This window comes from Scyliorhinus canicula, chromosome 6, assembly GCF_902713615.1.
Source record: "Scyliorhinus canicula chromosome 6, sScyCan1.1, whole genome shotgun sequence".
Lineage (NCBI taxonomy): Eukaryota > Metazoa > Chordata > Chondrichthyes > Carcharhiniformes > Scyliorhinidae > Scyliorhinus > Scyliorhinus canicula.
Genome location: NC_052151.1, coordinates 113,632,274 through 113,654,701, shown reverse-complemented (window position 1 = coordinate 113,654,701; position 22,428 = coordinate 113,632,274). Strand labels below are relative to the sequence as shown.

At 47.9% G+C, this 22,428-nt stretch overlaps 1 protein-coding gene across 2 annotated transcripts in view; it reads right to left on the bottom strand.

The window, feature by feature from the left end:
* The window catches only part of LOC119967408 (chloride intracellular channel protein 5-like), a 179,131-nt gene that overhangs the window by 71,360 nt on the left and 85,343 nt on the right, over positions 1 to 22,428 (bottom strand). Inside the window, exon 1 of one of the 2 annotated variants that reach the window (XM_038799925.1) lies at positions 20,397 to 20,808. The exons of the other annotated variant lie outside the window; for it this stretch is intronic. Within the exon in view, the coding sequence (XP_038655853.1) occupies positions 20,397 to 20,459 (63 nt within the window). The 5' untranslated portion in view covers positions 20,460 to 20,808. Of the gene's footprint in view, positions 1 to 20,396; positions 20,809 to 22,428 lie in introns of those variants that run through there. 2 annotated transcript variants of the gene reach the window in all.

Sequence of the window (22,428 nt, the reverse complement as noted above, 5' to 3'; positions counted from 1 at the left end):
GCGTGACATCATGGGACCCACCTGTTACCTTTTTAAAAAAATCTTTATCCCGAATGGTATGGTGAAGAAAGCCTTTCCATTATCAGCATTTGCTGATATTTGGGAAAATACCACTCAAAGTCAACATGAATTTGTAAAATGGAAATCATGTTTGACAAGCCTACTGCAACATTTTGAAGCCATAACTAATGGAATAGATAAGAGTCAACCAGTGAATGTGATGTATTTGGATTTTCAGAAAGCTTTTGATAAAGTCCCACATAAAAATTTAGTGTGCAAAATTAAAGCACATGGGATTTGGGTAAGATATTGGCATGGATTGAGAACTGGTTAGCAGACAGGAAACAGAGTAGAAATAAATGGATCGTTTTAGAAATGGTAGACAGTGACTAGCGGGGTGCCGCAGGGATCAGTACTTTGGCCCAGCTATTCACAATACAGCGCGGTAGCATGGTGGTTAGCATAAATGCTTCACAGCTCCAGGGTCCCAGGTTCGATTCCCGGCTGGGTCACTGTCTGTGCGGAGTCTGCATGTCCTCCCCGTGTGTGTGCGTGGGTTTCCTCCGGGTGCTCCGGTTTCCTCCCACAGTCCAAAGATGTGCGGGTTAGGTGGATTGGCCATGCTAAATTGCCCGTAGTGTCCTAAAAGTAAGGTTAAGGGGGGGTTGTTGGGTTACGGGTATAGCGTGGGTTTGAGTAGGGTGATCATGGCTCGGCACAACATCGAGGGCCGAAGGGCCTGTTCTGTGCTGTACTGTTCTATGTTCTATATCAATGATCAGGGAACCAAACGTAATATTTCAAAGTTTGCTGATGGCACGAAACTTGATGGGAATGTGAGTGGTGAGGAGGATGTTAAGAGGCTTCAAGGTGATTTAGACAAGTTGAGTGATTGAGCACATACATGGCAAAAGCAGTATAATATGGATAAATGTAAAGTTATCCACTTCAGATGGAGAAGCAGAAAGGCAAAGTATTATTTAAAATAGTGATAGATTGGGAAATGTTGGCATACAAAGGGACCTGGGTATCTTGGTACGCCAGATACTAATAGCAAGCATGTAGGTACGTATGTTGGTCTTCATTGCAAAACAATTTGTGTACAGGTGCAAGGATGTCTTACTGCAGATGTTCAGGGCCTTGGTGAGTACACACCTATGAGTATTGTGTGCAGTTTTGGTCTCCTTAGCTAAGAAAATATATATTTGCCAGAGAGAGAATGCAACGAGGGTTCACCAGACTGATTCCTAGGGTGGCAGGATTGTCGTATAAGGAGCGATTGTGTCGACTAGGCCTGTAAATAGGAGTTTAGATGAATGAGTGGAGATCTGATTAAACATATAAAATTCTGACAGGGTTAGATGGACTGGACGTAGGGCTGATGGGCACGATCTATTGCCGGAACCGGGGCACGATGTGGCCAGTAGATCCCGGGAGAGGCCTCCCCCGTGATTCCCAATGGCCATTATGCCTTAGGAGTTCTAACCAGATCTCGCAAGACGTCGCAATCTGGATTCTGCCCAGCCAAGTGAGTTTAAGAACCCACTTAAGCTGTGCTGCCACCAGATTGATCAGCCACCCGGCATCTTCTGGCCTCGCCGAGGAGATCCCAGCCAGGCGCCATTCAGTACTGGTGCCCACAAATGGGGATCAGGTAAAATGGTACATGGGAGGGTCTCCCCAAGCACTTGGGTGGTCGGCATCCGGGCAAGGTGGCACCCTGCTACTACTGCTGTCACCGCGACACATTGGCACGGTCAGCCTGTCAGTGCCACCTGGGTGCCTGACTGACACTGCCAGGTGCCAGGCTGGCATTTTGGCCGCTCCAGGGATCTCTAAAAGTCAGGTTGCGGCATCAAGGGGAGGGGTCCGAGTGATCTGGGAGCCATTTAAAAATGGCATCCTGATCTCTTCCTGCACTGAGGAGTTCAGCTCGCTGGAGATCCTCAGTGTAGGAAATGTTGTGGAGTGCGGCCTCGGGGGCGTTCCCCACCAGGGCACTAAAATAAACAGATTGCTGCTACATAGCGGGGTTATTCCCAATCCTGCCCAGAATCTAATCCATTTTTTAAAGTTAGATCATACTGGGGGTCAGAACAAACGGTTTAGCTCAGTTGGCTTTGAGATGCAGAGCAAGGCCAGCAGCATGGGTTCAATTCCCAAACCGACCGAGGTTATTCATGAAGGCCGCACCTTTTCAACCTTGCTCCTCGCCTCAGGTTAAATCATCAGCAGTCAGCTCTCCCCCTCAAAAGGCAGCCTTTGGTCATCTGGGACTATGGTGACCAATGTGTAATTAAATGCACACAATGGTGAAAGGTACCACTTCACAATATTAATCTCGGTAAGACTCAAGAAAAATGGGAAAATTTCAAGAAAAGAATTTCAAGAAAAATTGAAACAATTGACGCAACAGCAAAATTTCACATGAAAAATCAAGATGCGTGAGCTGATATCAGTAAACCTCCCTGTAAACCGCAATGGCCCAAGGCATAACTAAATACTGACATTAAACAGCAAATCCGTCTCTTCTCAAATGGTCACATCTACAAGCATTAGCTTGGTCACTGCAGTGAAGGCATTATCACTGTCTTGTCCTGTAATCAAAATTATGAAATCAACTGCACTAATGTGCTTCAACATGTTCCTGCAGCACAACTTGACAACAGACAAGACTTCCTCTTCACAGCATTAACTCCAAATTGTTAACTTGATGGGTTAAAGCAAGTGAATTTAATTTAGTGCTGCTGTTGAAAAAGTGCTGTTCACAGACTTCAAGATTAACAATATCCTGCTGTGCGCATATCAGCTTTTATTTCACTGCACCAAATTTCTATTCATGATCACAATAATAACTGCTAATTTAATTATTGTGTTAAATTCAGCATTAATGCTTTATTCGCAGGATGGTGAGGAATGTATAACTCGCTATAAAACTTTCCACTGACCCTGCCCGAAACAAAGCCAGCGAAGCTGCGAGACCCATCCACTCTTTTAAAGCAATATTCATTCAGAAAAATATAAACAACATTTCAACAACAAAAGAACAGCATGATCATTGACTCAACAATAGTCAAATGGAATGCGGCAAGCAACGACTGACATTCAATCTTTGTTACTGTGTTAGGTTTGACATGAACTTTTAATTGAGCGAATGAAGCACAAAAAAAACACAGCAGTAATTCAAAACAATGTACCCACAATGGAATAAAGGTCTAGAAAATAACCGACAGCAATAACTGAAACTTCAATGCTGTGCAAAAATTCTGTTGTAATACTGATTCTACGAGTCGGACAAAAAAAATGGCAGCAGAATACAGGTGCGCTTATGGCAGATGAGGACAATTTGGCTGCCACTTGAACTAATAGTCATATCAATTGCCTCTCATCAAGGAATAAGTTACAATGGCATCAAAAACCAAACATCGGCAGGCATTCAGTCCAGTTCCTCCAAGGCATGTAGCTGCTGCACACTAGTCTCTAATCTGCTTCTGAGTTAGACAGATCCTCACTTAGACAGGTCACAGGATAGGAACTGAAATCATTGTAAATGAGTGAAGTAAAGGAGCTGTTTGGAGATTGGAGATTGGCAATGCTGTCGCCGAGTTTGACTTTATAAGTACTGAGGAACTCAAACAGTAGTCAAAGCTGGGATTTAGGATTTATAAGTACTGATGATGCACTTGATGTCCCCCCTGCCATCAATACTTGTCAATGAAAGATCAGAACCGTTCACCTCTCATGGTACTTTAATTAAAATCAAACTAACATTGCGCTACAAATGCTGGACTTTCAACCGGGGGGCGAGAATTCAAATCCCAGCTTTGACTACTGTTTGAGTTCCACAGCTTTGACAATTGTTTGAGTTCACCTTCACTCAATGAAGCTGTTGTCCAAATTATTGAATGGAGTACTGCATGTATACACGAATGCCACCTCGCCCATCAAACAGCATTTCCCAGATAGGTCTCAAGGGAGTGCTAGTTCAATATTCATATTCGCTTCAATGGTCCACATATTAATTAGATTGCTTATGCAAAGCAGGCATTTGTTTGTGTTTCCATAGTTAAATCTTTGATGAGGTTTCCAACAATCAAACATGTCTGGGCATGCTGACTGCGTTTAGCAGTATATTTATTGGTGGAGGGCTTTTCTGTTACTGAATTCAGAAAATAAGCGTGATTATTTGCTTGCTGAGGACCAAGTTGAAACAAATTCACAATTCTCCTGCTTGTCGATAGTGGAGAAAATGGAAACAACTTAACCAGGATGAGATCTAGAGTTTCAGCCATGTAACACCTATTTTTCAGCTCCTAATCCTCCGATATGGCAGGAAGGAAATACATGCTCATTGAGCCCTAAGTGCCTGCCATTTGGACAAAGAAATATCAGCATGCAGCATACACCTTAGCATATTTTGTTTTTGGGGGCGGGGGAATTAATTTAAACAGCAATAATTATCCCTCTCACCACTCACCCATAAACAGAAAGGTGTTTTAATGTGTTTTTCCCTTTATAAGCGGTGATCTTTTTCTCAATCCCTCAATTTTGGTGTGATCCAGTTTCTATTAATCACAGCACACTCAGGGCAGCACGATGGCGCAGTGGGTTAGCCCTGCTGCCTCACGGTGCCGAGGTCCCAGGTTCGATCCTGGCTCTGAGTCACTGTCCGTGTGGAGTCTGCACATTCTCCCCGTGTTTGCATGGGTTTCACCCCCACAACCCAAACATGTCCAGGGTAGGTGGATTGGCCTCGATAAATTGCCCCTTAATTGGAAAAAATTAATTGGGTACTCCAAATGTAAAAAAAAAATCACAGCACACTCTAGATAGGATGAATTCAAAGAGTTAATTTATTTATAGAAAAACAAATGTAGGGTGGTGTCACAAGATTGCGAATAGAGAAAGCAAAAATTTGTAGGGAAAAGATCACAGGGAAAAGACATTGTGCTTCACGTGGGTTTGAGAGTCCCAAATCAATGAGATATTCTTTCACAGGGGACAGCGGCCTATAAACTGATGCTGGTTAATTCACATTTTTGGTGGTGTTGACTTCAAACAATGAGGTATGCATCTGCAGACTAATCGGTCTCGGAAGTGATGGTACAGAAGTGCCAGTAGGAAGTGTAAATAGGGGCTATGTATTGAATCTAGGCAGGGCTCCTTTTCGGTGATCTTGCTGGTTGGATGGTAAAATGGCAGACTGAGCTTACACTTCCACAAGGCAATATTGTTGGCTTCACAAACTAGAGGCCCATGTCACAAGACTACCACTTCTCCACAGTGTCTTTGATAAGGGATGTGTATTCCTCATCTGGGTCTTTGAGATAGTTAAATATCTCACCCATTGAGAATTGATAGGAAGGTTGCAGACAAGCAAACTCAATTTAGCTAACCTGGGTTATGAATTGCAGATGGCCTTTGTAAAGCTCTTTGAATTTGAAAAGCCATTTGATCCTTCGGAAGATTGGGTTCAATATCTTAAACACCTGCAAAATTTCTTCAAATTGTTCTTTGTTCTTTCCGAATAGAGGCATTATGATAACTTACTGACTGCTGAATAGAAGTGCTTCCAATGATTCGTACACAAGGTCTGCTTTGTCATCCTCTATGGCTAATGAACGTTGTGATGATTCTCGATACTAAATATAGTATCTTGGAAGGAGTGGCAACCACCAAGCAGAGTAACTATAGGACTGTTAATTAACAAAATAACTGTACAGAAAATGATAATGATGCTACCGATGACTTCAACTCCAGTTTCTAGACTGTCTGGCAGAATCCACTCTCAGCCCCAGGATTCACGTTCTTCGGCCCAATTGGCCAAATAGAACAGTACAGCACAGAACAGGCCCTTCGGCCCTCGATGTTGTGCCGAGCAATGATCACCCTACTGGGTCACGTGACCCTCTGAAGCCCTGCTCCTTAAAAGGTTCCCTGATACACCATGGATATGACATTGAGAGTGGTATGATGTGCAACTCACTGCCCCGAGTAGCTCAGGTGACACAACTAATATTGGTGTATTTAAGAGGATGTTAGATAAACACACAAGGGTAAATGAATAGGATATTTTGATGGAGTAGAGGCTGGTGCAGAATATAAACACAGGCATACACCTGCTGGGCCAAAAGGCCCATTTCTCTAATGTAAATATTATGGAATACTGTGTGAAAGAAAGGGTGTTGAAATTTTTCTCCAATTGAGTGATTTGTATATGTTAATAGGTAACTTGTCTCTCTTGAGAGTGATTGGAGCAAGTTTCCAATGCGCCAGAAGTGTTTGCAGATTTTAACCTTCCACCTACCTCAGAACCCTCTCCTAGACTAAAATTCGGCCCTCTGTAACCACAATTTGAAAGTATTGTTCTCCTTTCCCCTTGAAGATGTCATAGAATCCCTACAGTGCAGAAAGAGGCAATTTGTCCCATCAAGTCAGCACCGACCCTCTGATGCACCCCACCCAGGCCCAATCCCTGGCCTTTCTCCATGTAACCCCATAACCTTTTAAATACCAAGGGAAAATTTTAGCATGGTCGATCCACCTAACCTGCAGATTTTTGGACTGTATGAGAAAACAGGAGCACCCGGAGGAAACCCACACAGACACGGGGAGAACGTGCAAACTCCACACAGAGTCAACCAAGGCTGGAATTGAACCCAGGGCCCTGGCACTGTGACGCAGCAGTGCAAACCACTGTGTCACCATGCCACCCACATGAACAATCAAACCAGGTACAATTCCATGGACACCACAGGTTCTCCTATAACTTGGCTAAATTGTGGGTGTTAGTTCCCACAATATTGTCTAAAGGTATTTGGCTGTGGGAGAAATTGCAGACATGTCAATCCTGCCTTCAGCTGACCTCTGCAAGTATGCATTTTCAACAACTCTCACTGCCACCAATTATAGTCCTTCGTGTACTTTGGATGTGACAAGTTCACTCAGCAACAGTTGGGATTTGGATCACACTCTTTCCTAATCTTTATGACAAAAGTTATGTTAATCCCTGGAAGAAATTTTAAAATTTTAAACATTCACCAATTACAGAGGTCCTTATGGTTCAGCACGCCATGACTGAACCGGGCTGATATCATCTCGGGGAACTCCTGGATTTTCTGCGTGCAAACTGCGGTCGCCGAAACCGGTGGTCAGACTTGACGCTGCTCATCTGGTCTTCCTGCGCCTACGTTAAAGAGGCAGGAGACACGGACGCTTCCGAGCTGCGCTGGCAGAAATCTTTCCTCGCCAGACTCCTGAGGGAGCAGAGGGGCCTGCGCTCCTCTGTTCCTTCTGAGCACTGAAAAGGTGAAGGTACTACTGACATGGAGGTGACCATAGCCGGCCTCAACATTAACAGCAGCAGGGACGCACTCCGCAGGTTCCAGAACTTCTCGGTCCTCCGGGACGGGAAGTATGCGGCGTGCTCCCTGCACGAAACCCACACCGCTGTGGGAGACAAAGCCACATGGCTCCTGGAGTGGTACCCAATGCAGCTCTCGTGCGGTGGTGAAGTTAAGGAACCTGGTCGGGTTCTTTGACTTGGTGTACGTCTGGTGGACTCTCCATCCTGACTCCAGCGTCTTCACTTTCGTGAGGCCTGGGTTTGGGAGCATCCAGAATCGACCGCCTCTACATTTCAAGGGCATACCTGCCCGTGTCCCGACGGCCTCTGTGCAGCATCAGACCAACATCTCATGTGGGCGGGGCTCGCCCTGTCTCACGCTCATGTATACTGGCATTTTAACAACCTGCTGCTGGAGGACGAGCGGTTCCTGGGCTCGTTTTGTCACTTCTGGACCAGCTGGAGAAGGAAGCGGAGAGGCTTTTCCTCCTTGAGGCTATGGTGGGGCATGGGCAAGACTCACGTTTGTACCTTCTGTCAGGAGTATGCAAGGGAGTCGACAAAGAGGTGGAAATCTAGGGTCGAGGAGTTGGAAAAGGAGGTGCTCGACCTGGAGTCGCGTCTCGGTCAGCCCGATGAAGACCCGGCCCTGCGGCTAGTGTACGGAGAGGAGAAAGGCGCGCTGCGGGACCTGCAACTTGTCGGGTCCCAGGGCGCGTATGCGAGGTCGTGGATCCAGATCCTTAGGGACATGGACCGCGGCTCCCCCTTCTTCTACTCACTGGAATAAAGGCGCGGGGTCCATCAGCAGCTCCTTATGCTGCTGGCTGACGACAGGTCCCTCGTCTTGGATCTGGAGGAGGTTTGGGCCCAAATCCGAAGCTTCTACAGCGCTCTCTTCTCTCCGGATCCGTTCAGTGAGGATGCTTGCAGAGTTTTGTGGGAGGACCTGCTGCAGGTTGGCCCGGAGGGCGCCGATTGGCTTGATACCCCTATAAGCCTGGGGGAGCTGACCTGTGCCCTCGACAGCCTGTCCAGGGACAAAACCCCAGGGCTGAATGGGCTGACTGTAGAGTTCTTCAGGATGTCCTGGGGAGCGACTATGGGGGGGTCCTGGGGGAAAGTATCGCAACCGGGGAAATGTCTCTCTCATGGCGCATAGCCACCATTACCTTGCTGCCAAGGAGGGGATTCTCCGCCACCTTAAAAACTGGCATTCGATCTCCCTCCTCAGCACCGATTACAAGATTTTCACCAAGGCAATGAGTTTGCGTCTTGGCACCGTGCTGGACCACATGATCCACCCTGACCAGTCCTACACGGTCCCGGGCCGCACAAACCATGACAACATTCATCTGGTCCAGGACCTGGTCCATCATTCCCAGAGGGCTGGTATGTCGAGCGTCTTCCTGTCCCTTGATCATGAGAAGGCATTCGACAGGGTGGATCATGAATATTTATTCGGGACTCTGCGAGCATTCAGGTTCGGGACGCAATTTGTCGCCTGGATCCGACTTCTGTACACTGCCGCAGAGTGTCTCGTTAAGGTTAATGGGTCACTGATGGCGCCCCTTCGCTTTGAGAGATGAGTGCGTCAGGGCTGCCCTCTGTCTGGCCAACTTTATTCTATTTGCGTGGAGCCTTTCCTGCGCCTCCGGCGGAGGAGGCTGTCGGGACTGCTTCTGCGTGGGCCGGGCATTGGGGTGGTCCTTTCGGCTTACGCTGACGACGTGCTCCTCAGGTTCACTGACCCTGCTGACCTGCAGAGAATGCGAGAGTGCCAGGCTGTGTACTCCGACACGTCCTCTGCCAGGATCAACTGGGCCAAATGTTCTGGACTCCTGGTCGGTCCGTGATAGATGGACCCCCTCCCAGAGGAGCTCAGTTACTTCACCTGGAGCAGGACTCGTCTACTCGGAGTCCATCTTTGCCCGGCTGAGGAATCTTGGCCGGCTAACTGGCAGGAGCTGGAGACCAAGGTCACCGCTCGCTTGAGACGCTGGACAGGACTGCTCAGAGTGCTTTCTTACAGGGGTTGAGTTCTCGTCATAAACCAGCTGATAGCCTCCAAGTTGTGGTACCGGCTGGTCACTTTGACCCCCTCCCCCTGACTTTGTCACAAAGATCCAGAGAATGCTTGTAGAGTTCTTCTGGGACAAGAGACTGCACTGGGTGGCTGCTGAGGTTCTGAGTGTCCCACTGAGGGAGGGCGGCCAGGCGCTGGTGTGCCTTCGCACCCAGGTGGCGACTTTCCGTCTTCAGACCCTGTAACGATACCTTTACATTGAGCCCCCTCCATGATGGTGTGCCCTGGTGACGCATTTCATCCGCCAGGTGCATGGCTTGAATTATGACGTGCAGCTCCCGTTCATAGATCTGCAGGGTCATTGTTACCCTCTGCAGGCGCTGCCCGTCTTTTACCAGGACCTGCTCAAAATCTGGAACATGGTCGCCTCGCGCCACAGCTCCCCCCCATCAGGAGTGGTGGCTGTCGTCAGGGAGCCTCTGCTCAGGAATGCACACCTCCACCAATACCATTTTGAGTGGCTGGGAGAGGAGCGAGCTGTGGCTGCCAGGGTGACCAGGATCTGGGACGTGCTGGGTGGCGGAGGAGTGGACTGGATGACACCCCATGAGTTAGCACAATGAGCAGCAGTGGACGTCCGACTCGCAGCCAATGCCATCCGAGACCTCAAAACAGTTGTGCTTGGACCTGATGGCACTCGTGGTTTGGAGGACGCGCAGGTGTGTGGTGGTATCCTGTCTTGGCAAACCCCTGCCCGGACGCAATTCCACATTGGTCCTGGGCCCCGAAACCTCCCTCGGGGGCTGATGCTCCCACAATCCTAGCCGCCTCACGGAAATACCCTCCGTGCCTTTTCGCACTGCGCGGAGGAGTTTCCTGCCTGGGCTGCTGCTGCACACCCTTCACCTCCTTACCCTCGCCCATAGTCCGGGCACACTATGGCGTGCCTTGTTGCCGTCCGGCGGCGGAGGTCCCTACTGGAGAACCCTCTATGGAGGAGTCCTCCCCCTCAATCTTGGGGACCTGGGGTGGAGGGTGTTGCATGCAGCAGTGCCGTATAATCACCGATTGCACCGGTTCACGGACTCCCAAGAAGCCTGCTATTTTTGCGGCCTTGTGGAGTTCGCGGACCATGTCTATGTTACACGTTATAGGCTGCACTCCCTTTTTAGTTTTGTAACCAATCTTTTGCTGGAGTTTTGTTTGCACTTCAGCCCCACGCTCCTAATCTACGGGCACCCAGTGCAGAGAGGGGTGGGGAAGGCGGAGGACCTCCTTATGAACCTGCTCCTGGGACGGGCGAAGCGCACCATTTATAGGTCCAGGCAGCAGGCAACCGAGGGGGTCGTCCGGCCAGACTGTCTGCCCCTCTTTCGCGGCTACATTCGCGGCCGGGTGTCCCTGGAAAGGGAGCATGCGGTGTCCACGGGCACCATCGAGGCCATCCATGCCCGGTGGCACCGCAGGGGTTGGGGTCCTTTATTGACCCCTTTAACTGCACTCTTATTTGATGTTTTTTAAGTTTCCGTTGATCTTTGTTATGTTTGGGTAGTGCCCCTAACAGGAGCGGCACTTTTCTGCTTTGTCCCTCAGTTTGTTTTCCTTTCTTCTGTTTTGTTGGTGGACCTCAAAAGAGCGGCCAATCCACCTAGCCTGTACGTCTTTGGATTGTGGACGTGAAACCCACACAAACACAGGGAGAATGTGCAAACTCCAGACAGACAGTGACCCAGAGCCGGGATCGAACCTGTGACCTCGGCGCCGTGAGGCAGTAAGGCTAACCCTCTGCGCCACCGTGCTGCCCTTCCAGACACGATTTTATGTAAAGGTTTAATGTAATTTCGGGCAGGTTTGGTGGGTATTTCCCATCGACTCTTTCAGTGAGATCCACACCAACACTTAGAACCATCTCAGTTAAATCACACCCCAGACATGACTTCCCAGATGCTTCCCGACAGCCAACCTGGCAAGACTGCAGCCCAAATTTAGGGTCTCGGTGGGTCCCAGCAGGAGAAGATGGGCCATAACAGCTGGGAAAGCGCCCAGACAGGGGGCAGAGTTCCGGACATCAGAGTCCTCAGCCTCTTTTGAGGAATAGGCCCTGGGGATTGCAGAGACGGCCGAGTAGAGAGCAGTCACTGACAACGAGATTGGCCTGCACCACAATGGTGAGGATCCAATGCTCCTTCACCCAGATTATCCGTCCCAAGTAAGTTGTTCACGTCAGACAAAGTTATCCTTTCCTCTCACTGACCACATGTCCATTCTTTCGGAGGATCTCCATCTGATGGGGTTGGGCCATCAGTGGTTGCCCAGCCGCCACCTCCCAACAGAACACCTTGGAGGATAGCTCTGGGAAGAGCACCATCAAGGCATCACAACTGTCATACCCACCCACCACCAGCGCAGAGACACACATTGGTGACATTAGTAGACAGGCTTCTGGGCACAATCTAGTGAGCACTACACAGTTGCTGATGTACACTAGGTGGAGGCAGGAACATCCAAGGGATTCAGCAATCGGAGGTCTGCTGGATCCCAGGACTCAGCTGGATCCCAGTCAGATGCCGAGACTCTGGACAAGGTTAACTCAAGAGCTGATTCAGACACTCGGACACGGCTGTGAAATTCAGGAGGGGGTGTCAGTGACACTCCAGGGAGTACATAGCCCATTGGAAGAGTCCCAAAGGCTATGGGTGCAGGAGATGGTACCAATACTAACCCAGCGAGGGTGGCAACCTCAGTGGATAGCATGGAGCACGGCATCAGCATCATGAGTACTGGTGTTCAAGGTGTGCCTCATTCAGCATCGGCCATGGCCGAGGGCCTCGACATCACGTCCCAGTCGCTGAAGGATGTGTTCCAGACACAGGTGGGTGTTGTCGGGGCACTGCAGAGAGTGGTCGAATCACTGAGGAGCATTGCTGAGGGCATCAACAGGGAGGCGCCAGGCAGAGACAGATAACACAGAAGCCAATGAACTCAGTCCAGTTGCCTTCCCATCACATGGAGACCCGCAAGGCCCGACGGGCACCATCTGGGAGGAGGGAGCGCTGGAGCCACAGACCCATCACTCTGCAGTGATGTTACACAGGCCCTGGGAGGGTGGAGTGGGGTAGTTGGGGAGAGGTGTGTGAGGGAGCAACAGGGATGGGGGTGGGTGGAGGTGATTGGGGGTGTTAGCGGGGGGTGAACGGACCGACAAAGCTTCGTCCTATGAGAGGATGAGGGCCTTCCTGGCCTCCAGGCATGCTGTTCTCTCGCCGCCGCCTGTCCCCCTCCTCCTCCTCCATTCTCTGGATGCCCCCATGGGTCCTCCCCGGGCTCGTCCTCCATCGCATCATGGTCCAGCCCCATCTCAGAAGAGTTTGCATGTCTCTCCTCCTCTAGCACGTCATCCTGCTGCTGTACCAGGTTGTGGAGGGCACTACAAAGCAGGAGACCCTCAGGAGGGGGTGTACAGCAGTGCATCACCAGAGCAGTCCAGGCATCGCAACCGCATTTTGAGCAGACATATGGAGCGCTCAATGATAGCACAGGTGGCAGCATGTGCCTCGTTATATCGGGCCTCCGCCTCAGTCTCCAGCCTCCACACTGGCGTTATCAGCTAGGACCTCAGCAAGTACCCCTTCTTCTCCCACGAGCCAACCTATCATCCTGGTGTGCTGCTCGAAGACACCGCGGGTCTCTGAGTATCCCAGGATGTAGCTGATATGCACACTCCCTGTGAAGCGTGCACACACATGCATGATCCGGAGGACGTGGTCGCATACAAGTTGAACATTCAGGGAGTGGAACCACTTCTGGTTAATGTAGGGCACGTCTGATGTCCTGGTGCATGCAAGACTACACATGTGTACCCTCCTGATTTGGGGCATTCCGGAAATGGCAGAGAATCCTGCAGCCCAGGCATCTTAATGGGCTTGGTGCAGCTCAAGTTTAATATAATCAGCTGCCCAGGCATACCGAGCGTTCATGACTTCATGGATGCACTTGTGGCCCTGCTCGAGCCCTGGAATGAACCCGTTGTATAAAGGTTCAGGACTGTGGTAACCTTCATGACTACCAGGAGCGGGTGTCCTCCTCCTCCACATGGTGCCACGTCCACAAGGACATGGCACAGATGCCGCATCATCCCCTTGTTGAGACAGAGCCTCCTGTGGCGCATGCTGTCCGTCATCTTCTCGAATGACCAAGAACACCTGTACACCTTGGTCTGTCGCTGGCCCTTTGGATCCCTCCTCGGCCTGATGGGCAGTCAGGTGTGCAGCCGCCTGCACATGGGGTGCCACCTGTGCCGAAGCTGCTGACGCCTTCTCCAGTGTCTGGCCGCCTAAGCTGCCACCAGACCGCGAGGGCTGTTCCAGCTGGTCAACAACACCATCCATCTTGGTTGCTGTAAGGAATTGGAGAAGGAGAAACACCGACAATCAGTTCTGGGATCCTCATATTCGCCAAGCCTCCCTGACCCTTACGTGCCCGCCTTCTCTCAGAGTGCCATCCGCCGAGTCAGTTGTGCTGGAAAATCTGCTCTGTACACACACCCCTGGCGATAGCAGGAGCCCCTTGACCCCAGTCTCCTGCTGGGAACATTAGGGAGCCATCGCTCTGCGGCCCACCCACTGATCCACACACTCACCCTCCGGTTGCGGGGATAGCCCCTGTGCTGAAGCCCAGCTCGAGTGTTTGATTGTCGGCTGGTGACTTGGTGGTGCTGACGCCTCCAGGTATTCAGGCAAAGTGTCCAGGCCTCAGTTTTATTGGAATGCTAGGCGATAATACTCATCTGAGACATGGCACATGTACCCACAATAATGCATTTGAAAGCTGTGCGGTGCTCACATAACTAAATTATCAGTTGTTTATTAACAATAGCCTTCAGCTCTGCAGCCAGACACTTCTCTCAGCCAAAGGGAGTTAAAAGTGACCGTCAGTATATAACCACGATCAGGGCTCTGTCTTGGAAGTGTTCGGTTGGACAGACAGGCAACAGCTGTAATTACTCCAGTTATGGGCATGAACAACATTTGAGCCCCTCACTCCAACAACCCTCAGCTCAGGGGTGACCTCCGACCTATGGTGATTGGCCACCGCACCCCCCCCCCCCCCCCCCCCCACCACCGTTAGATTAGACTAGTCTCGCTAATGAGATACAGAATTCTCTTAATTGGTCTCAATTGTTGTCCTGCCATGTCTGTGTGAGATCCGGAACCTGCCAACGTGCACGGGTCAGTTAGGTCACGAACTGATCCGGGCCTGGCACGGATCCCAATTTCAGCCTCTCCTATGATTTAACTGGCAGGGATATGAACATTAAAGCACGCCCTTCGTATATTTTTTGGGCCATGGGGAGGTTTCCCCCAGTCTAGCCCACACTTGGAACTCCGTTAATTCGCGCCCGAGGTGTCATTTTGGGTGGATTTGGCTGGGTGCTTCCCGCAGGCTTTGGCGGTGAGATCCACACTGCTATTTAACCACATTTTGTCATTTCTGTGAACCTTGGGAAGTCTCCCCAGTCTAGCCCACAATGTTTTCAACACTGGGGAACTGAACTCTCTGGCCAGACTGGCTCCTCAGAGATCGGGCCGCCATATTTAAAGGGTGCCGGATCATCCCTGTAACCTCCCTGCACATATGAGAATTACCCCACAACCACCACCTACCCCCCCCCCCCCCCAATCCCCCACCCAAATAAGGGCACCCCACCATGGGGCGATTTGCGCCAGACATGGACCCAGTTTCGACTTCTCCTGAGATTTAGCCACCAGATTCGTGCTGGGCGTAACACGGCCGTTAAAACGCAATCCTCCTGATCTGTAGCCTGACTTGCTTCACAATCCTGAGCCCCGGGTACCTGTCTTTCCAACAGTGATTAGGCACGGTTACGCTATTGAGTTGGATGATCAGCCATGATCATAATGAATGGTGCAGCAGGCTTGAAGGGCCAAACGGCCTCCTGCTACTTCTATTTTCTATGTTTCAGCCACACACTGCACAAGAGTTCTGCTGAGCACCTCAGATTCCAGGGGAAGGCCGGTCATGCAACTAACCGATAGCTTTGTGGTGCGGCAGGACTTCCCGAAAAGAGGCAGAGACGCAGCGCGGGTCTCTCACTGGCTTGCCAACCAGCAGGCGGGACCCCCAATGTCTCCTGAAGGTTCCACTCGTAGAATGAGATGGCATCAACTCACCAACCCAACCATCTTCATGGAATATAGAACACCAAACAAATCTGGCAAATTAAGTGATGCTGCATTTCAAACAACAAGACATGTGTGATGTGACAAAACCCGTTCAAGCAGCGATGGCTCAAGTGGACGTTTTAAAATTCACCATGTTTGCTGGGATATAAATGAGGCAGTTGATGTGGATGGCAGGACAATTCCAATCCCAGAACACACCTTTTGTTACATTTGATCCAAGTTATAGATACCTAATGTGCTAATCAATACATTTCCCATTACAATAGCAATCTTCATCATGAAGAAATATTCTGCAAACTTGACTGAATTGGCACACTGAAGGACAGGTCTTCTCAGTGGGATTCCTTTAGTGTACAATCTCATTTAACTTTCACTACCCTGATATTCTGTCTCTGCACTTTAGAAATAAAAACTTTCTAATCACTGACATGATTCTTACTGTAGCAGAGAACATTGCTGCTAACAGAGGGAGTGATTGGCCATCACACCATCATGTCTCAGGATGTTCTGAAGTTGGTCTGAATGAACATTATATTCACACCTTTCTCAGGGCAATTAAAAATATGCCAACATTTTATTTGTAACCACAGCAAAGTCGAATTGTGATGCTGTTTTGTGTTCACTCAATTAGATGGTGTAGGACTCTCAGAATTACTCGTTTTTTAAAATTTATACTTTTCCCAGCTTACTCCATGGGTCACATTTGCTGAGTTGCTTGTCGAAACATTACTGGAAAACTACAGCGACTGATGCATTCAGCTCATCTCAACATCACAGCACCAGTGAATAGTGCTGCTGGTTTATTTTAGGACTAAATGTCAACCAATCCTCGTTCTGGAAAGCTCCCCGCTATCGGGTGTCAACTGAGTACTGCATCTTACTTTAGAGATAGTGTCTAACCATCTCTAAACTCTTCCAGCACACGGAGGACTTTCAACAAGGAAACACCGCAATGAAAAAAACATTTGGATGCATAGAAAACAATTTGGTTTCATTCATCATACCTCATTCAATTTGCCAATGAAAATTCAGAATTGAAGTTGCTGCAACAAGTTTTTCTTTTTCACTGTTGGCATTTGATCCAAACATTCATTGGTGTCTCAGGTTACTGAGCTGGAGTGTCATTCACCCTTGCAGCTCTGTTGTTACTGATAGCTATATGCCAACAGAAGATTGCTACAGTACTAACACTCTGGACACTGATGATAATTCAGGAGCTGCTTCATCCTCTGTTTCACCTTGTACTGAAGTACAGGTGGAACATATGTCACCACATTTTAACATGGTCTCTCTCGCAATGCTGTAGTTGGGTTTTGCAGCTAATTTGCTTCTAAACCAGAAAAAAAAGGGTGAATTTTACCAAAAAAATGACAACGTGTCAGGTTCAGTCAGAAATCCGGTGTTTTCTCCCCAGAGAAACAGGCAGATTTTCTGATGAGATCTTCCCACACTTTGCTTTTTTTTGAAGGAGGGTGTGTTTTGGGCCATCATTCTGAGGAGTGGGGCATAAAGGGCACCCAAGCTCAAAGTGAAATTAAAGAACCCCCCCACCCCGCAAATATTAGGACTGTCCCCCCCACCCACTGCCAATGATGGCATGTTTCCACCATTCCTTTTTTTTTGTCTTTTTTTTAATAAATTTAGATTAGCCAATTATTTTTTCTAATTAAGGGGCAATTTAGCGTGGCCAATCCACCTGCTCTGCACATTTTTGGGTTGTGGAAGCGAAACCCACGCAGACACGGGGAGAATGTGCAAACTCCACACGGACAGTGACCCAGAGCCGGGATCGAACCTGGGACCTCAGCGCCGTGAGGCGGTTGTGCTAACCACTAGGCCACCGTGCTGCCCTGTTTCCACTATTCCTGAACATAGATCGCTGGCCTGATCTATCATGATCTCTTCCCCCACCCCCCCACTAAACATGGATCGGCAGAATCTAGGCCCTCTCAATTGGTCGCCCTATATGTCCTGTTTCTTTCAGTCTCCACACCCTTCTGGTGCCTGGTGAAATGCAAGCCATTTTCAGAGTTTAAATATGTGCATCTATCTTGTTGACGCACAGCTACAGAAAGCTTCCCTCAACTTAGACTGCCTAAGTAAACAGCTCCTCCGTCATTTCTCCCTCTTGTACTCCAGAGACAACAGGATTCCACCAGACTCACCTGATTTTCTGTCCATCAATTTGAACCGACAATCAGGTGTGCGATATACTATGCCAAATTTTCATCTATTTTCTTCCTTTTAAAAAAATAATTTAGGGTACCTAATTCATTTTTTTCAATTAAGGGGCAATTTAGCGTGGACAATTCACCTACCCTGCACATCTTTTTGGGTTGTGGGGGTGAGACCCATACAAACACGGGGAGAATGTGCAAACTCCACACGGACAGTGACCCGGGGCCGGGATCGAACCTGGGTCCTTGTCACCATAAGGCAGCAGTGCTAACCACTGTGCTACCCTGTTCTATTTTCTTTTTTGATGCTCTCTACCTGCAAAATTTGTCCTGCTACATTTTTAACATTGGTTAAGAATGGTTAAGAATGTGGCTTACGGGCGAGATGTTCCGGCTGCGTTGCGCCCAAAAGTCAGCGTGGCCAGTAGATGTTAGGAAATCACTCTTCCGGGATCTACCTGCTCGCCAGGGCTCGTGAGTTCGAATGTGATCTCACAACACATAGAGATGTGACTCCTGCCTATTGTGTGTGTGTGTGTGTGTGTGTGTGTGTGTGTGTGGGGGGGGGGGGGGGGGGGATCACTTTTTAGCAAATCTGCATATTAGAGTGAGACAGTTAGTCTCACTCTAATGTGCATTCCCTAATCTACTCTAGGTGTGGGATCCAATTCCCTCTCCTCAGGGATCTTGAGCAAGCACCATTCAGTGCTGGTCTCCATAAATTAGTAACAGATGGAATGGCACTCATGGGGGTCTCCCAGCAGATCAGAGACTCCCAGGTGCTTGCCCTCTGGGCCCTGACACTGCTGGTGCCACCCTGACAGTGCCACCTGGGTACCAGCCTGGCAGTGCTAAGGTGCCAAGCTGCCATTTATCCATGATGCGTATCGGACCCGAGGGGTATCCCATGGGGGGGGGGGTGGTCTGGTAGCAAATTTCTGAAGTCTTCAGATTTTTGCATTTGGTGTTTTATATATAAAATAAGTTAACTTATCTGAAATTGGATCAATGTTGCTCCTTTGGCAGGACGATCATTTGGAATTTAGGGAATCACTTGCGGTGTTAACATTTTCAAGAGGTAACACACTTAGGTTTAAAAATCATTGTGATTATTTATGGAGACAGTGGTCTAGATCTTGCACTCAGCGGGGTGGTAGCAGGGAGGGAGGTATAAATAATTCAGAAGATGCATCAGACCCTGGCCAAAGTTCCAGCCTGGCCCAAGCAAGCAGAGTATTTGCTGAAGAGTTTCCTGACATACGTCATTCAAGTTGATGCAACTTGGATGGAAAATCTAAGCCAATATGTACACAAATATGAAATAGCTTTTGAAATCCTTTCAATTGTTGTTTATCACAGTTTGAGGCACAGATGCATAGCTACATTCTTATTTCATAAGGAGCTTTGAACACGGGGTCTCAGAAAAAAGCAACTTTGACAAGACTAATGAAGAAATTTTCTTTGCTTCATACTACAGAATGTATATTTTTCCCATATCTCATTTTATTCACTCTTAACCTGAAGATGCCGATTGCACTGGAGTACATTTTGTTGATGCCTGCTGTTCACTGATTGCTAATTGATTCCAGAGATTGTAGCTCTGTTGCTCTACCCAGAAGCCCCCCTCTTTGCTCGAAGAGAAACTTCCCGACACCAGCCCTGGATTTGCATTTCATGCATTTTTAATCCTTTTCCCCCTTGTCCTAACGTCATGATTTAGTCTGAAGTAATACTCCAGATTTACTTTTGCTATTACTTTTGTTTGTCATTTTATGTGGCTCCTTTCGAGGATTTGCAGCTCAGCTTTCTACAATATTTCTCAAAACAATGATGTTAGCAGTCAGTCACATGGGCTATTCTCCAAAGAGCTCAAATGCCTCTTGTGACTGGAACCAGACATAGTGTGCAAGTTGCGTTAGAATCTCTGGAGGACTCGTACGCTACGTTAACTATATAGCTTAGAATTCTCAGTGATTTCACAGTTACCACTCTGCAGCGAATTAACATTGAGCAAAATTTCTTAATTCTCCTAAGTCTATTTCACTTATATATGGCGATCAGCTCACTCAACTAGGACTGGGGGCTAATCTTTGGATCTTTCTGCTCGATGTGTTTTGGTCCACATGAGGCAGTGGTACTTTCCAACTGATCCAATTATAGAACTGATTAAATATATAATAAATTATTTATTGTTATTTATTCACTGAAATGTGAGTTTTATTTTGAGGCAGCAGGATAACAGACTAATTTTTGCAAAATAGATGGTTCATTGACTTCTCTGCATTTGGAGATGACATTTTGTACTGTCATGTTTATCAGTTTAGAACAAAGTGTGAAATGAACTCTTGTTTTTGATTATTTACTATGTGACATCATTTTTTTTTCCAGTGTTCACTCGTGAGCAGCTCAATCCAACATTTTAATGAACACACCTGCTGTACAACTATTACTAAACATTTACTCTACCAAAACAGATAATCATAAAAAGCTTATTAAAAGCATCAGTGTTTCAACTACAAATATGGTAGTCCAGGATATGGAGGCAGCAGTTTTTAGGGTCTTCATGCCCGTTTCACTCTTTGCAAACTTGCCACTCCAAAAATAAATATTGACTCACGTGTAGAAGAATTTAAAGGGCATCCTACCTTAACAAACAGTTCTATTTCAGGATCCTTGTCTACCCCATTGACAGGAACCACGTCAGCCATGTCAAAGTCCTCTGATCCCTGCTTTCCTTCAGCTCAGAGCTTCAATAATCCATAAGGCACCATTCACGCATTCCTCCACCAGGACAGTTCCAGCAAGATCCGAATATCATTTAGTCAAACTTAATATCACCAGTGTATTCCTCCCGTCCAAAGAACTTTCATCAAAGACAGATGTTTTAAGTCTCAGGTTGCTGTACACGATTAATGATCTTTAGAGAAAGCAACAAGTGCCTCCTGTGTCTTTATCCTTTACAGTGCAGAGCTTCTCTCTGCTGACTTCTATTAATTGTACATGCTCTAAGTGAGATAGGAAGGCAGTCAAAAATAGTCTGTGGCAGTAAGAGGGGGGGCTGGGTTACACACACATACACACACACACAGAGGGAGGAGCCAACCTGTGTCAGCAACTCTGATCTCCTTTTATTTATTTTCTTTCAACCAATTAGGCAGACCGTTACTTTTGCCTCACCGGCCGCACTGAAAAATACTGCAATTATTCAACACAAACAGACATTTGTCACCCTCATCCATTCGTTGACAGAAACTAACATGCAGCTTTGAAGGGGTGCTTGCCGTAAACAATACTGTCCATATTTATGTTTGATCATTATGGAAGGATGGTGGGGAGAACACTCAAAATGTGCTAGGTGTAGTGAAATCACACACAGAAAATCTTCCCTCTATTTTGTTCTTATTGCAGTCGGTTAGGCTAGTAATTGATATGCCTACTAAATTAATGAGGTATATTTTTTAAAGCCATCTAGTGCTTAATGTAGGGCCTAACTTCTATTGAAGGATTCACCGAAAAATCTTTTCCCAATCAGTAGGGAGCTGCTTGGGTGTGCGCAGCGTATTCGTCAAGTCTGAGCTTGCAAATGGACCCAAACTAATTTCCTTCTCCCAATGTTTATTTCATCCATTGAATTGTAGTCTGCTTAATATCATTTATTGCCCAGGATTATTCTTACACAATACACGAGCAGCTGACATCATCATTTAAAGTCGCCTTGAGCCTCAGATAAATGCAACAGTTATCAACACATAGAATAGAATCATAGAATTCCTACAGTGCAGGAGGCCATTTGGCTCATCAAGCTGGCACCAACCTTCTAAAGGAGCACCCTATCTAGGCCCACTCCCCCACCCTATTCCCACAACCCCACCTAACCTGCACATTTTTGAACACTAAGGGGCAATTTAGCATGGCCAATCCACCTAACCTGCACATCTTTGTACTGTGGGTGGAAACCGGAGCACCCGGAGGAAACCCATGCCGGCACAGGGAGAACGTGCAGACTGTGAGTCACCCAAGACGGAATTGAACCGGGGTCCCTGGCACTGCGAGACAGCAGTGCTAACCACAGTGCCATATGCTTGTGTTTATTTTCTGACAATAACATTACAGTAAATGGAGAAAAAAAATCAACTGATATTTTCATCCTTCTTGATCTTTCTGGGTACACAGCACTGTTAATGAGACAGTAGCTGGGCAACTACCCCCATCACTCCAGGTTGCATGGTTTGCCAAAAATTAAACAGCAGCATTGGATGACTTTCCTCTTGGAATTTCCGCTCACGCCCAGAGGCAAGGATCTGCTGTAGTGACACTCCAACCACATGAAACCAAAACTGTGACCCATCATGTTATTCAACTGTACCTTAGTGCTCCAATGATACAAGATTTACCCCCGTCCCCACAATCATGTAAAATGCATAATAATTAATATAGCTGACGTACTGATACAGAGTGGCATCTTAAAACATTGAGCTGATTTTATGAGTTTGCATTGCTGAAAAGGCCTTGCCAATCACCGGAACACACGAGAATTTGCAGGTGCACTTGCTCACAATCTTTCACCTGTAATAGCTTGCAAATCAGTGGTGGAATACTGGCGATTTCTTGATGGTCACAGCAGTTTGGTGGGCGGCACCGTAGCACAGTGGTTAGCACAGTTGCTTCACAGCTCCA